This window comes from Chiloscyllium plagiosum, unplaced genomic scaffold, assembly GCF_037043375.1.
Source record: "Chiloscyllium plagiosum isolate Xiang-an unplaced genomic scaffold, Cpla_swu_hap1 HiC_scaffold_1, whole genome shotgun sequence".
Lineage (NCBI taxonomy): Eukaryota > Metazoa > Chordata > Chondrichthyes > Orectolobiformes > Hemiscylliidae > Chiloscyllium > Chiloscyllium plagiosum.
This window is the reverse complement of record NW_028270139.1, coordinates 82,376,067-82,393,160: the sequence shown is the minus strand read 5'-3', so window position 1 is coordinate 82,393,160 and position 17,094 is coordinate 82,376,067. Positions and strand designations below refer to the sequence as shown.

The following is a 17,094-nucleotide window of genomic DNA, read 5'->3' as shown; positions in this document are numbered from 1 at the left end:
CTGCTCCCGATGCGGTCTCCTCTACATTGGGGAGACTGGACGCCTCCTAGCAGAGCGTTTTAGGGAACATCATCTCTGGGACACCCGCACCAATCAACCACACTGCCGTGGCCCAACATTTCAACTCCCCCTCCCATTCAGCCGAGGACATGGAGGTCCTGGGCCTCCTTCACCGCCACTCCCTCACCACCCGACGCCTGGAGGAAGAACGCCTCATCTTCCGCCTTCAAACACTTCAACCCCAGGACATCAATGTGGACTTCCACCAGTTTCCTCAACTCCCCCTCCCTTACCTCACCCCAGTTCCAAACTTCCAGCTCAGCACCATCCCCATGACCTGTCCTACCGGCCTATTTTCTTTTCCACCTATCCATTCCACCCCCCTCTCTGACCTATCACCTTCATCCCACCCCCATCCACCCATTGTACTCTTTGCTACCTTCCCTCACCCTCCTCCCTGACCTATCACCTTCATCCCCACCCCCACTCACCTATTGTACTCTGCTACGTTCTCCCCACCCCCACCCTCCTCTCATTTATCTCTCCACCCTTCAGGCACTCTGCCTGTATTCCTGATGAAGGGCTTTTGCCTGAAACGTCGATTTTCCTGCTCCTCGGATGCTGCCTGAACTGCTGTGCTTTACCAGCACCACTCTACTACAGAAGGTGAAGCCCCATGGGATCCATGGCGAGCAAGCAAGTTGGATACAGAACTAAGACAGGGCATAGCAGTGAAAGGATATTTTTCTGACTGGCCATCTGTGACCAGTGGTGTTCCGTAGAGATCAGTGCAAATATATCTGTTGGATGTAAGTTTGCCGCTGAGCTTGGAAAGCTTGTTTTCAGACGTTTCGTCACCATTCTAGGTAACATCATTAGTGTGCCTCTGGTGAAGCGCTGGTGTTATGTCCTGCTTTCTATTTATGTGGTTAGGTTTCTTTGGGTGGGTGATGTCATTTCCGGTTCATTTTCTCAGAGGATTGTAGATGGGGTCCAGATTGATGTGTGTATTGATAAGAGTTCCGGTTGGAATGCCATGCTTCAAGGAATTGAATCGGACAAACAGGCAGAAAACTAGCCACCAGGATACATGTACATCAACTTGCCACAAAAAAAAGATATGACTCATTATTGTTAGCATCCTTACACACAGACTAAGAATGACACCATTTTGACTGGGACAACACATCCATCCTCGGACAAGCCAAACAGAGACACGCACAAGAATTCTTTGAAGCATGGCATCCCAACCGAAACTCTATCAATGCTCACATTGATCTGGACCCCCTCTACAATCCTCTGAGAAAAAAAACGGAAAAGACATAACCCACCCAAAGTAACCTAAAGACATAAATAGAAAGTGGGACACACCACCAGCGCTTCACCGAGGCTCACTGATGTTACCTAGTATGGTGACGAAACACTTCTGGCTCAACAAGCAAACTTACGTCCAGAACTTTAACCTGAGATACAAATGCTGTCAAAAATCGCTAAGATTTGGAGGGGAATGCAGGTTATCTGATTAATAAGTTTGCAGACAACACAAACATTGGAGGAGCTGCAGGTAGTGAGGAGATTGTCAGAGGATACACCAGGATACAGATATGCTGGAGACTTGGGTGGAGAGATGTCAGATGGAATTTATTCTGGACAAACGTGAGGTAATGCATTTTGGAAGGTCTAATGGAGGCGACATGTATACAGTAAGTGGCAAAATCCTTAGAAGCATTAACGTACACAGGATCTTGGCATACCGGTCCACAGTTCTCTGAAAATGGCAACACAAGTAGATAAGGTGCTTGCCTTCACTGGGCAAGGCACAAAGTATAAAAACTGACAAGTCATGTAAACAGTTCTGGTCACCACACACTAAAAGTATGTGGAGGCTTTGGAGAGGGTACAGAATGGGCATTTATGGGCGGCACGGTGGCACAGTGGTTAGCACTGCTGCCTCACAGCACCAGAGACCTGGGTTCAATTCCCACCTCAGGCGACTGACTGTGTGGAGTTTGCATGTTCTCCCCGTGTCTGCGTGGGTTTCCTCCGGGTGCTCCGGTTTCCTCCCACAGACCAAAAATGTGCAGGTTAGGTGAATTGGCCATGCTAAATTGCCCGTAGTGTTAGGTGTAGGGGAATGGGTCTGGGTGGGTTGCGGGTCGGTGTGGGCTTGTTGGGCCGAAGGGCCTGTTTCCACACTGTAAGTAATCTAATCTAATCTAATCTAATCTAATCTAAAAAGATTTACCAGTATGTTGCATGGTTTGGAGGGTATGAGCTACAAGGAGAGATTGGATGACTCTAGTTCATTTTCACTTGAACATTGGAAACTGAAGGATGACCTGTTACAAGTTTACAAAATTATGAAAGGCATGGATAAAATGGAGAGTCAAAGTCTTTTTGCCAGGGTAGAAATGTCAATTATTAGAGAGCATCGGTTCAAAGGTAAAAAGAGGAAAGTTTAAAGGAGATATGAGAGGCACTTTTTTTAAAAACACAGAGTGGTAAGTGCCTGGAATGAGCTGCCAGAGGAAGTCGCAGAAACAGATACAACAGCAACGTTTAAGAGGCACTTTGACAGATAAATGAATATGCAGGAAAGAGAGGGAAATGGACTGTGTAAAGACATCACGTGCCGGAAGAGGCTTAATGGGCCGAAAGGCCTATCCCTTAATGGACTGTTCTTTGTACTTCCTTCTTTAAATAGATAGAGAGAGATGGCACAGAACTGCTCCTCCAATCAACGGCTGCTTTTCTTCCGTGTCCAGCCAGACTTGGTTGAGAAGCCAGGTATCCATTACTCTGTTGAGTATCCCTGTTTGATTGGTAGCTCAGATTTTTTAATGTCTATCAATCTCACAATGTTTTAATTGCACAAGATTAAGTAGTTTCAAGTGCCTGGTGGTTTAAACTATTGGAACTTAAAGGGTTTGTAACACTTCTACTGGGTTGCAGTGAAAAATGCTTCTTTTTTCAAAAATATAATGGAAAGTTATGATTGAAACACTATTAAGGTTTCTTATAAAAACATGTCTAACTGTCACTTCAGGGTTCATTGCTTCCATACAGTGTATAGTGGGTAAATGGCTATTGAAGTGTCATATGTTGGCATGATGGATGAATTGAGGGTAGGAGAAGTTGCATCATATGCCACTGGGAAATACTTTGACCTGGAGGGCATGAGGTGACCTGGTGGGATGAGGCTGTGAGAGGTAGCAGAGCTGCAAGGACTGTTCTTTTTAAATATTGGGCAGTACTTAGATAGGGCATTGAAACAGTCTGCCTCAGCATCTAGCAATCCCTGTGGATGTGAAAGAATGAAGGGCATTGTTGCTAAATGTAGAGATGATACAAAGATAGTTGGAGGGACAGGTAGTGTTGAGGAAGGGGTAACTCTGCAGAAGGACTTGGACTGGCTAGCAGAGTAGGCACAGAAGTGGCAGATAGAATACCATGTGGAAATTAGAGTAGTTTTGGCACCACTATCTAAGGAGGAATGTGCTGGCCTTGGAGGGTTTCCAGAGGATGTTTATCAGAAGCATCTCAGGGATGAAAGGCTTGACATATATGAAGAGCAGTAGAGGATTATGGGATGCACTCGATGGAATTTAGAAGGTTGAGGGGGACACCTGATTGAAACACAGAATACTGGAGATGATGTTTCCACTAATAGGAGTCACCATGATCAGAGGACACACCCTCAGAGCAAAGGGATGACCTTTTGAACCGAGATGAGGAGGAATTTCTTCAGCCAGAGGCGAGTTAATCTGTGGAATTTGGCCTCCACAGCCCTCTGTGGTAATAAATCAGTGAGGGTATTTAAGACAGAGTTAAATAGATTCTTGATTGTTAAGAGGATGAAAGGCTTTGGGGAGAAGGCAGGAGAATGGGGTTTAGAAACAGATCAGCCACGATCAAATGGTGGAGTAGATGCGATGGACCGAATGTTCAATTCTGCTGCTATATCTTATGCAGCCAAATTTTTATCAGGGTTGGTTGGCCTGATTTCAACCAGCATTTGTTCAGTCAATTAAAATGGTGTCTCTGGAACCAGTATTTCCAAAGGTGGGCTTTGAGGCTGGGAATTTTTCTGACTCTCACCCAATGTTTCCCCTCAGAGAGAACTCCACAAGTAGCCCTAAGGGTCCCATTTAAGAGAAACAGAGAAATTTCTTTTCTTCAGATGAACATTCATCTTTGGCATTGCCTGGGTCAATGAAGATACTTAACCTAAATCAGACAGGTTTTTGAATTACAAGGAAGTGAAGAGTTATGGAGGTCAAGCAGCAAAGTGACTTGCTCCTGTTCCAATTTCCGATGTTCATAATCTTCTGCCTTCACAAAAGAATGTAAGCTCATATTAACAGGTACATACTGGAAAAATAATGTGCTATCAAATGTATTCTATACACAGTTGCGTGTGGAACACAAATATACCTGACATGATTAAAGAGATGAAACAAAGGTATGGAGATGGAAAGAATGCTTAAAATCAACAATGGTTTTAAAATCCCTTGCACTAACAGTAAACTTCATGCCAAATCTTTCTGACGTACAAGAAACATTTCAGGTGATTTTCATGAAAACATCAAATGAAATAACAAATGCACCTGAAATTATATTTATTGCTTTGAACTTAAAAACACATGAACTTTGTTGCCACTAACCTTGAAGAAAACTACCCACAAACAGTTGGAAATCCAAAATACTGTGGATGTTCAAAAATTGAAATATCAACAAAACTTGAGAGATCATCCTGAAATGTTACCTCTGCTTGTCATGCAACAGATCTTGACTAACTTAGGTATTTCCAATATTTTCTGTTTTTTTTTAAATCTATGATCTATTTCATTTTATACTGTGAATTTCCCCTTTCATGAGATCAGTTTATTTTTGATGCCATGACAACCAGATATTCAGCAAAAGTGACAAAATCAAGTAGGGTCACAGCATTTTCACAGACAAGCAACTAGAGTATATATGAATTTCATATCACAATATAGAAATTTGAAATTCCACAAATATTAAATTCCTCATTTAATGAGGCTAAGGCCAAAGGTTGCTCAAGCTAGCCAGCTATTATAAAACCCGGTTTCACTTCATGCAACAAGGTATAATTTTGTAAAGTCCATTCATGTGGAAGTTGTCAGTTCAATGATTTCCAAATGACTGCAGTCTGGAATAACCTCAACAGCACATCTTCTGAAGAATAAAATCACTGACAGTAGACAATAAAATCACTGCTGCCTGCTCTGATTACAATTACAAATTACGGGACATTAGAAATGGTAACAAATTACTATTTGCAGCATTATTTTTAAGTCAAAATAATTATCGAATAATAAAAAATAACTAGATATCCCTTCAGCATTAATCTTCTGTTCCCAAATTTATTTGGGTCTGCTTATCTCATGGTTAAGTTCATTAATTCTTACCATTTCTTTGCCTTAATTTTGATTTTCTCATTCATCATTCTTTCTCTGTAACTCTTTTGAAATCTTTCTACTTTTCTCTATATCTGCAAGTCTTTTTCTCTTCTGTGTATGCCTTTCTCTTTGTGATTTTTCTGTCTTTTACTCGAGGGGCGGCACGGTAGCATCGTGGTTAGCACTGCTGCCTCACAGCGCCAGGGACCCAGGTTTAATTCCAGCCTTGGGTGATTGGTGGGGTGGAGTTTGCATGTGTGTCTGTGTCTGTGTGGGTTTCCACCAGGTGCTCCATTTTGCTCCCACTGTTTAAAGATGTGCAGATTAGGTGGATCAGCAATTGTAAATTGCCCCATATTTTTCAGGGATGTGCAGGCTAGGTGGGTTAGCTATGGTAAATAGGGATAAGGTGGTGGGGGTGGGTCTGGGTGGGATGCTTTTCAGTGCAGATCTGATGGGCCGAATGGTCTCTATCTAGACTGTCGAGGTTCTATGATTTTCAGCCTCCCTTTTTCGAAAAGTCTTATTCTTCTGACTATCTCTTATTTATTTGTTTTCCTTTGACAGAAGCTTAATACAGAAATTTCTCATTTCACCAGTATGAGTGTGGTACACATTGTGCTGGATCTGCAGAAATGGCACTAGTTAGTATTGGCCTAACTGGTACCTGCTGTTACACAGCATGAGAAATAAATTGCAGGGCCCATACATAATGGAAGTAGGGTGGACACGAGTCTATAACAATATAGGAGTGCAAAGATTGAAGCTCAAACCAGAAGGAAGTAGGCCCTGGACTCTAAGCAAAGGTCTTCAAGCATTTCGCCTTTGCAGTACTTATCAATGTATCAAAGCCATTTCAGGCTACAAAGCATAAATTATTGTTCCCATTAGTTTATCGACAACTTAAACTGGAGGTCCTAGAATTATGAGTGAGGATTTTAATCATTGAGACAATAGCTCCAAGAGCAGGTTTTAAAACTACAAAATATAAATCGGAATTTTCAAAAAAAAAAACAACTGCAAATAGAAGAGAATCGCCTGGACTTTATACATGGGGTTTTGGGACTGACTCGGACACTTGTGGAAACTTGGATCTTCTTTCAATAGGCTATTATATACTATTTCTTTGGCTGTTGATCTTCACATCACTAATGCACCAGTTTAAGCTTCTGCGGTTTAAAAAGCACAAGGAGAAATAAATGGGCCTGTGGCTGAAGTGGAACAGGGAGGCTTTTAATTGGTCTAAGGAATGGAGATGCTAGCAGCTGGAATAGAGCACAGATGACAAGAAAAGAGATCTAGACAAAGGAGAAGACCAGCCGAGGAATTGCGGCAATGATAGCACTGGACAGATATGATCCATTGTGAAGGAAAAGGAGAAACTAGTCAAAGGGGTTGGTGATATAGATGGCTTATCTCGACACTATTTGGATGCAAGTTTTGTTTGCAGAGTTAGACTCCGTGGAGAAACTCTGGTAACCATACTGCAATTAAGATAATAAACTGAGATGTTTGACAGTCATTGAGACCTTTCATAATTTGTGTAGATATAAAATAAAGATCATTTGGTTTTTTTTGGCTGCACTTACATTTATTATGTTTTCCACCTGCTCAAGATGATGAAAATGCAGATGAAATATCTGGTTCAGATTACTTACCTCAGGCAATGGGATTTCCCCATCTTTACTTGATCTAGCTTATCCCATCCCCAACATATAATCAAAATAGTCTTCTACTAAATATATTCTTTCATCTTATGAAAATACAGACAATGGTACATGCTGCAAGTTTACTATTAACCAGTGTTACGCTGTTACTAGATCTAACCATAATCTTAACAAGTGTTCAAGAGTTAGAACATTTTTTGTAAATTAACATTAGGAAATATTAGAATTTGCTGTTTCTACAAGTCCATTCAGAATAATATTTTAATTACAATTTCATTTATCATATTGATCAGAGCTTATGCATAACTTGTTTTCTAAAGGCAGAATAGTGGAGCTTGCAAAGCAAAATTCAAATATTTTTAACTAAAATAATTTTGCTCATCAAGTTACGTTATATTTTGTTGCTACTATAATGTATCCTGCAAAATTTAATATTCTAGACATAATTAAAGAACAATACATACACTGTGAGGAGGAGCATATTGATAACCAAAAAGTTGCAGATTCTTACATGCCATATGGTGCAGTTTCAAATTACAGATTGTAGTCAGAAATTGAGAAAAGGAAAGGGAAAGAAAAGACAAAGCAATTAGAACATACAGTCAGTCATACAAGCAAATTCTCAGGTTACACCAGGCAAGCAGAACAGAATGGACCCGTGGGTCTAATATTAGTACTTCCCCTTTTATTCTGGAACCTTGATCTGTTAACTATGATTTATATCTCAAACTCAAATTATCACTAACAGCAAAATTTTTGAAGTTATAGTAATTAATATTGGGAAAGTGATACCATTAAGATTAAGCTGGTGTTGATATCCTTTTTAACTAGCCACCTTCCTCACAGATCACAGGATCAAAAACAGGAAAATACATGTGCTCACCACCTGTGCAGACTTCTCCTCATCATCACCTCTTCGTCCTCGTTTCTCATTTTTCTTTCTAAAGATTTCCTGAAGCTACAATAAAATCTTTGAATTAGATTACAAAGTCATCTTTACAAATAATATTATTAATAACCAAGTTCAGCTAAACTAAAAATGCAATTTTGCAACCTACTTTTAAACTAAACTCCATAGAATGACCATTAAAATCAACAGATCAAAGTGAATAATGTTACAATAATAACATTGGCTTGCAATGACGTAAGCTCCAAAAGCAAATTAGTTTTAAAGATTGTTTATAAGACAACCAACATAGTGAAAGAGTTATATGGGGCAATAGTTATATAGTTCCTTGGTACAATGTAGTGGAAATACTCATTTATAATTCTAATATCACTTTTCCTGTGTATTTTGTAGGAGTAATTGTAGTTAAATATTTATTAATGCACCAAAGCTGATCAAAAGATTGCTTGCTAAATTTATTGCCAATTGTTGACAAGTCTTATAACATAGCTGAAAATGTGTTGCTGGAAAAGCGCAGCAGGTCAGGCAGCATCCAGGGAACAGGAGAATCGACGTTTCGGGCATAAGCCCAAAGAAGGGCTTATGCCCGAAACGTCGATTCTCCTGTTCCCTGGATGCTGCCTGACCTGCTGCGCTTTTCCAGCAACACATTTTCAGCTCTGATCTCCAGCATCTGCAGACCTCACTTTCTCCTCAAAGTCTTATAACATAGCCATCTATGAAGTACATAATTAACTGAAAAATAACTCGAGAATAAAGATTTTTAAAAATCCAAAATATTAAATATATGTTGAATACGACATTTATTCTGAGTGTTATACATATATAAACTCGTTTTTTGCAAGTTTGGTTCAATCAAATTCAATTTACATTTAGGTAGATAGGTGGTTCACACCAGGCATTTTGAATTGCCAATGGATTCAGAATAAGGCATACAATATTGGACCAGGAAAAAGTGAGGACTGCAGATCAGAGTTGCCTTTTCGACATATAAGAGTAAGATATGTGCAACTAAGATCAACTCACTGTGCATAAAATAATATATGTAATAGTTTTACCAAAACTAAACAGAATATTTGAAATTCTGAATAAGTTTGTCAAACACACTTTCTGTAGATTTTAAACAAAAGAAAAGTTCAAAGTCTTTCTGCACAAAAAAGATAAAAAGAAATCAAAGTATCTGAAGTAACAATTGCTAACATTTAAGATTTAAATTCAAACCACAATGATATTTGTGATTAAAAAGCTAAAATTGTTGTAAAAGAGCTTTGGCCTACATCAATGTTTTCTTCTGTATCCGAAAAGAGGTATTGACCTTATTGAGCAATTAATTAACAAATAAGCCCAAAATGATTACATGAATATTTCAAAGTATTTTTTAAAAAAAAGATTCTGCCACTGCAGCTTTGCTGTTCAAATAGACAGAAGCTTACTATGATGGGGTTAGTGATATGAACAGGTCAAGGTCAAAAAGGTGATGGACATATTGTAATGTGCTGTACTGCATACAGAAGATGTTCTGATGCCTGTTAACTGCCAAGAAAGGGGGCGAATACACGTTTGCTAATTGCTCTTCAACTAACTACTCTTCCTGAGATTTAGGCTGTGAGACATGCAGGGGACAATCACATAATGTAATAAAATTATTATATTATCGAGGCTAGTCAGCCCATTGTCTCTGCACTAGCTCTCCAAATGAACATTTCTCAGTGTCATTCTCCAGCCTTTTTGCACAACTCCACACCTTGCAGAGACAAGTTCAAATAACAGTCTAACTCCCTTTGAATGCATCAATTGAATCTGCCTCGACCACACTAATTATTCGCTATGCGAGAAAGCTTTTTCTCAACTCACTTTTGTTTCTTTTGCCATTGTCTGAAATCTGTGCCCTTTTGCTCTCAATCCTTTCACAAGTGGGAAGTTTCCCCAATCTACCCTGTCTGGACCCTCACTATTTTGAAAATTTCTATCATATCTCCTGTTAGTTTTCCCTTCTTTAAAAAAACAGTCTTAACTTCTCTAATGTATTTTCATAACCAAAATTCCACATTCCTGGAAGCCTCTACAATGTCTTCACATTTTTCATAAAGTATAGCACCCAGACCTGGACACAATAGTCTAGTTGAGACTAAAGTGGAAATGAAGAATTTCGGATCAGCTATGATCCTACTGAATAGCAGAGCAAACTCGAGGAGCCGAGCAGCCTATTCCAGTTCCTACTTCTTATGGTCTTAAAATAGAGTTGGTGCTCTGTGGCAGTTAAGTCAGGTTACTGCAACATTCATGTAGGCTTACCATATTTGGTGAATAGTTGATTATTTACCAGTTTGACTCACTGCACCCGAAGCAGCAAAAATCTAACTGGGGCGCAATATCTTTCCACACTTTCCTGTTCCTGAAGCTTGTGAACTGATATTCTAAAATCAGGATGATTTTACTTGGGCAAACCGTTTACCTGCATACTGAGCAAGTTCACAGAACGGATGTAACCACAAACTCCAGAAATATCTCCATAGGTTTAGGGGTCACCAATTTTCTTTTTAAGGAGAGTCAGGAAAATGAAGAAAGTTCTTATGGAGAAAAACATGAACTTTAATTGGACAAATAGCAAAACTACCGAAGTAGGTTTCTTTGTTGCTTGCTTTGGAAATTCTCAAATTCGTGATGGGATTTCATGAATTTCAAGCACATAGTTAAGGGAATATAGATGTGTCATCAGCAGTCTGTAAGGCATATATTCCTAATGAATTGTAAGTAGATCATTCAACTTCTTAAATCTTTTCTACTGATCAATTAGGTCTTGGCCAATTTAGAGTCAAAATGATTTGGCCCATTAAGTCCATGCCAGTACTTCAATCCTACTTCATGTATTCGATCTTCACAGCCCTGCAAGTTGATTTCCTCTAAGTGCCAATCTAATTATTTTTGGAAACTATTGGTCATTTCCGTTCCCTCATGAGAGTAAGTCCCAAGTCATTATCACTAGTCATGTAAAAAGGTTCTACCTTACATCTTGCCTGCATCTTTTGCCCAAAACCATAATCTGTAGCCCTTACAATATCAGCTTGACAGAACTTTCCTTTTTCCACCCTATGCAAATCTGCCATCATTTTGCACACTTTATCAAATCTGCCCTGAAGCCTCTTTGCTCCAAAGTGAATGACTCTTCCAAGTGAGCAACTCTTCCAAGTGAACCTAACTAAAATTCCTCAATCTTGGGAGAATTATAGAACTCTTTCCTGCATCATTTCAAGCAGACTCCCAACTTCCCTCAAGTCAGAACTGAACATCATAGTTGGTGTTTAACCAGTGCTTTATAAAGGCTCAACAAAACATCCCTGCTTTTGTATTCATGGACTATATTTATTAAATCCAAGATCCCATTTGCTATGCTAACCATGCTCTCAAATATGTCCCAATAAATTCAAAGTGTAATCGACGTGCAACCCAAGGTCCTTCTGTTTCCAAGATCAGTGCCATTGCAGAATTTAATGATTTCCCTGAGGCAGCTGTTAAGGCAGAGAGGCATTGAGTCAGGAGAAGGGATGCCAAGTGAGGAATCAACCATCTTGGTATCTCAGCACTGGTTAGGTCCATGGATGGGAAGGTACATGGAAGCAATTTCTGCCTAAGGTTATTGAGACTCATACAGGTGCAACTAAAGACTGTTACACATCTGTGATTTTCCTGCAGATTTACTCATTTCTTATTTTTTCATTATTTGTCTGAAGTGGCTGAGAATGATCCCTTGAACATGGAGGCTGGTGGGATGAGAAATGATAACAAAGGAACCTAATCTTACTATTGTGATTGATGAGAAGGGCAAGGACGGAAGCATGGGCAATAGGTTGGATGCAGTCGAGGCTCTATCAATCACAGTGGACGGGAAACCATGGTAATGGAAGAGAACCGGTTTTCTTCCATAACCGTGTTTTCCTGCCCACTGTCGTTGACAGGGCTCTCAACTATCTCTGACCTATCACCCATGCTTCCATCCTTGCCCCTTCTCATCACTCACAACAGCATGAATGGGTTCCCTTGTTCTCATTTCTCATCTCACCAGCCTCTGCATTCAAGTGATCATTCTTAGCTATTTCAGGCAACTCCAGCAGAATGCCAACATCAAATGCATCTTCCCTTCACTCCCGTCTGCATTTCACAAGGATCATTCCCTCCATGAAAACCTAGTCTGTTCTTCAACCAACACCCTTTGTGGAATACCTTTCCCATAGTCATTCTAACACAGCATCCTGCTGGCCTCAGCATACTGCAACGATCCAGCGAATCACAGCAAAAACTGGAGCAGCAATATCTCATCTTCAGACTATGCACTTTAGCTCTTAGATGGGAAGGTCTCAATATTGATTTCAACACCTTCAAATTGTGAAACAATTCCTGCCCTGTCTTTTAGCTTTGTTTATTACATTCCCTGTCTCTATGTCCTCTCTCCCTCCCTCAGTCCAGTGGAACTGTCTATTCTTTCCAGTCTGGCAGTTAGACAGATCACTGTTCTGCTATTCCCATATTCTGATGACTTAACCTGAACCATCATCATTCTTCATTCACCCAATACTTCAAAAACCATCACCCCCATGCCCAACACCACTATTAAATAAATGCTGCCTCCTCCACATATAACTCCAGCTCCGATGAAGAGCTTGCTTTCTCTCCATGGAAGCTGCCTGACCCACTGTGATATCCAGCATTTTTGGTTTTCAGTACATATTTCAGCATCTGCAGTAATTTGCTCATCTGGAATTCCACATCAGGGACAGCTGAGATGACAGAGTGTGAAGATATTAACCCTATAAATGTTTGCGTGCTGTATGCAGGCTTTGAGATTCATTGAAGCTGACAGAAATTAATTATGACTTGACTAGAAAAAGGTGATAGCTAATTGTTGCGGGCTCTTGTACATAGATATAAGGCCCTTTGTATTCTTAAATTTGTGGTGATGAAACTGGTGATGAAGTTAATACAATATTTAAAGGTAACATAAGTAAATACTATAAACCCATTACGGGGATGATTATTCAGTGTATGGAATCTCCTGCATACCAATGATTCAGAGGAAACATCTGCAGTTAAGGTTGGAAGACTCTGATTCAGAGTTTACAATCTAAAAATGAAACTGTAGATACTATGATGCATTTGACAGGGGGAGGCATTACTTGAATTCTTTGTACCAAGAGACAGTCACACCACTTAGGATAGGATAGTTTGATTTTGTCAGTAGTCAGGGATATGGTGAGATTTTCTATGAAGTAAGTAAGGAGGAGGAGGAATGTAGGAGTGTCAGCTTCTGCAATTGTCTAGTAGGTCTAAGATTCTCTTGCCTACTTAGATGAGAATGGGCTACAAGGTGGATATACAAACTGACTATGGTATTGTGATTCATATGATCCAAATGAGGTAAGCAAAAAGAATTGTAGTCATAGACGATATAATGAGGAGGGGGTAAAACAATGAATGAGCGCAGTTTGCCTGTGCCATGGTTCAGGACATCTGCTGGAAATGAACTCCCACTGGCAGGAGGAGAATTTAATGGTTGTGGTTCATGTAGATAGCAACGGTATAGATAGAATTAGGAAAGAAGTTCTGCATAATCAGTTTGAAGAGCTCGACATTCAATTGAAAAACAGAACCTCAAAGATTAGATCTGATGAAGAATCTCCTGAATTTAATGTTAGCTTGCTCTCTCTCACTCACTCTCTCTCTCTCTCTCTCTCTCTCTCTCTCTCTCTCTCTCTAAGGATGCTGCCTTACCTGCTGTGATCATCAGTATTTGTTGTTTTCTGATCAAAGATTATAATCTCTGGATTATCACCCGAGCTCTGTGCAAATTGGCATGGGGTACATAAAACAAAAATACCAAATACATAATTCAAAGACTGGTGTGGAAGAAGGGTTCTGGTTGATGGTCCGCTAGCACCAGTACTGGGGAATGTGGTGGCTATGGTTCTACACATGAACCATACTGCAGTAAGTATCTTGCAAACCGCATAAACTAGGGAGGTAAAGAAGATTTCAAACTAAATAGTGGGATGTGAGATCAGATGTGGAAAAATGTTGTTTATCAAAGAGTAGAGACAAGTTGAGAAAAGATCTTATCAATATAGGAAATGGCAGTCAGAGAATAGCAGGATGGAGCATACACCAATCAAGATTAGATGTTTCATAGCATATTAGAGTCAAAGACTTACAGCACAGCAACAAACACTTTGATCCAACTCATCCATGCCAACCAGATATTCCAATGTGACCTAGTTCCATTTGCCAGTATTTGGCCCATATCCCTTTAAATCCTTCCCATTCAGATGCCTTTTAAATGCTGTATTTGTACCTGCCTCCACTACCACCTCTGGCAGCTTGTTCCATACATGCACCGCCTTCTACATGAAAAAAAGGTACTCCCCTAGGTCTTTTAAAAATTCACTCCCCCTTACCTTAAATCTACGTCATCTAGTTTTGGTTCCCCTCTCTTTGTCCTCGGAAAAAGAGCCTGGCTTTCACCCTATGATTTTATAAACCCCTAAGGTCACCTCTCAGCTTTTGATGCTCCAAGGAAAAAAGCTCCAGCATATTCAGCCTCATCCGATAACTCAAACATTCCAGTCCATGTTTTCTGCACCCTCTCAAGTTTAACAGCATCCTTCCTTTGGAATTGTGACCACAATTGTACACAGTATTCTAATTGTGGCCTCACCAATGTCCTGTATGGTTTCAACATGACGTTCCATCTCCTATATTCAAAGATCTTAGCAATGAAGGCAAGTGTGCCAAATGTCGTCTTCACCAACCTTCTAGGTGTGACTCCATTTTCAAGGAACTATGCACCTGCACCCTCAGGTTCCTTTGTTCAGCAACACTCCCCAGGACACTATCATTAACTGTATAAAACAAACCCTGGTTTGCCCTACCAAAATGCAATACCTCATATTTATCTAAATTAAACTCCATCTGCCACTCCTTGATCCATCTGATCAAAATCCCATTACACTCTGAGACAATCTTCTTTATTGTCCACTGTACCACCTATCTAGGTATCATCTGCAAATTTACTAACTATACCTTCTATATTCACATCCAGATCATTGATATAAATGCTGAAAAGCGGTGCACCCAGCACAGATTCTGGAGACACACTGCTGGTTACAGGCCTCCAGTCCAACAACAACCTTTTGCCATCACCTTCTATCTCCTATCTTCAAGCCAATTTGTAAATAATTGGGTAGCTCCCCCTACATCCCATGTGATCTAACTTCACTAACTACTTTACCACGTTGAACCTTATTGAACACTTATAGACAACAACTACTGCTCTGTCTTTGTCAATCTTCTCTGCCATCACTTCAAAAACACAATTAAGTTAGTGAGACATGATTTCCCATGCACAAAGCCATGTCGACTATCTCTCATCAGTTCTTGCCTTGCCAAACGCACGTAAATCCTGTCCCTCCAAATCCCCATCCAACAACTGACCCACCACTGATGTAAGGCTCACTGGTCTATAGTGCTCTGGCTTTTCCTTAGAGCCTCTCAATTAATGGCAGCACATTTGCCAATCTCCAGTCTTCTGGTCCCATACCTGTGGATGTCAATTACACAAATATCTCAACAAGGAGCCCAAGCTTCTCAGAAAGTTCTGGGAAACACCAGGAACTTATCTATCTTTATGCATTTTAAGATCTCCAGAATCTCTTCTTCCGTACGATGAACACTTTTCAAGACATCACTATTTATTTCCTCCAAGTTCCCAGCTTCCATGTTGTTTAACTATGACAAAACTAAAGATTCTGTTTCTGAATGCATGTAGCATTTACAAAGTAAATAAGAATAGGTGACAACACCTCCTCCACCATAATCTTCAACACCGGTGACCTGCAAGGTTATGTATTCCGCTCCCTACTATACTCCTTATACACTCATGACTGTGTTGCCAATTTCTGCCCCAACTCCATTTACAAGTTTGCTGATGATGCCACCTTTGTAAGTCAGATCACAAACAACGACGAGACAAAATACTGGGAAGAGATTGAGTGCTTAGCTGCATGGCGTAAAGCCAACAATCTCTCCATCAAAATTAGCAAAAAGAAGAAGCTAGTCACTGACTTCAGGAGGCAGAGTGGATCTGCATCAATGGAGCTGAGGTGGAGATGGTCAACAACATCAAGATTCTAGGAGTAATGATCACCAACAATCTGTCCTAGTCTATCCATGTCAAGACGACAGTCAAGTAAGGACAACAATGTCACTACTTCCTGAAGAAGGGCTTATGCTCGGAACGTCGATTCTCCTGCTCCTTGGATGCTGCCTGACCTGCTGCGCTTTTCCAGCAGCACATTTTTCAGCTCTGATCTCCAGCATCTGCAGTCCTCACTTTCTCCTAATGTCTCTATTTCCTCAGGAAGCTAAGGAAAATCGGCATGTCCACAAGGACTCTTACTAATTTTTATTGCTGCATCATGGAAAACATCCTAAATGGGTGCTTCACAGCATGATATAGCAACTGTTCTTCCCAAGACCACAAGAAACTACAGAGAATCGTGAACACAGCCTAGTCCATTTATTTACTCCATTTAGACTTCACATTGCCTCGGGACTTCACACTGCCACACATAATCAGAAACCCCACCCACCCCAATTATACTCTCTTCCACCTTCTTCTGTCAGGTAGAACATATCAAAGTTTGAAAACACTTACAAATAGATTCAAGAACAGCTTCTCCCCCCACTGTTAACAGATTTTTTAATGAGTCTCTCAAATGTTAGTGTTGATCTCTCTCTCTGCACCTTTTCTGTGGTTGTAATATTCTGTTCTGCTACTTTGTATGGTTAATCTGTCTGTACAGCACACAAACCAACATTTTTCACTGTAGCTTGGTACATGCGACAACAGAAGATCAAATTCAAATAGGAAGCTAGATAAAGGTGGAGGGAGATTGCTGGTATTTCAAAAATGGCATTTATACAATAGTTAGAGATGAGCTTGGTTCTGGAGATCAGGATGTAGAATTAATTTGGTTGGAGATGGGAAACAGAAAAGGAAAGAAGTTGAAGTGGTCTGCAGGCCCACTGATAGTAACCACAATATGGG

General features: G+C 40.2%; 1 protein-coding gene across 5 annotated transcripts in view; it reads right to left on the bottom strand.

Moving 5' to 3' along the window:
- micu3a (mitochondrial calcium uptake 3a) overlaps positions 1–17,094 on the bottom strand; it is a 199,741-nt gene that overhangs the window by 95,268 nt on the left and 87,379 nt on the right. For 2 of the 5 annotated variants that reach the window (XM_043690241.2, XM_043690279.2), the window contains exon 7: positions 7,977–8,048. In XM_043690241.2, the coding sequence (XP_043546176.2) occupies positions 7,977–8,048 (72 nt within the window). Of the gene's footprint in view, positions 1–7,554; positions 7,597–7,973; positions 8,049–17,094 lie in introns of all 5 variants that reach the window. The other 3 variants (XM_043690233.2, XM_043690270.2, XM_043690223.2) reach the window with 2 other exon arrangements.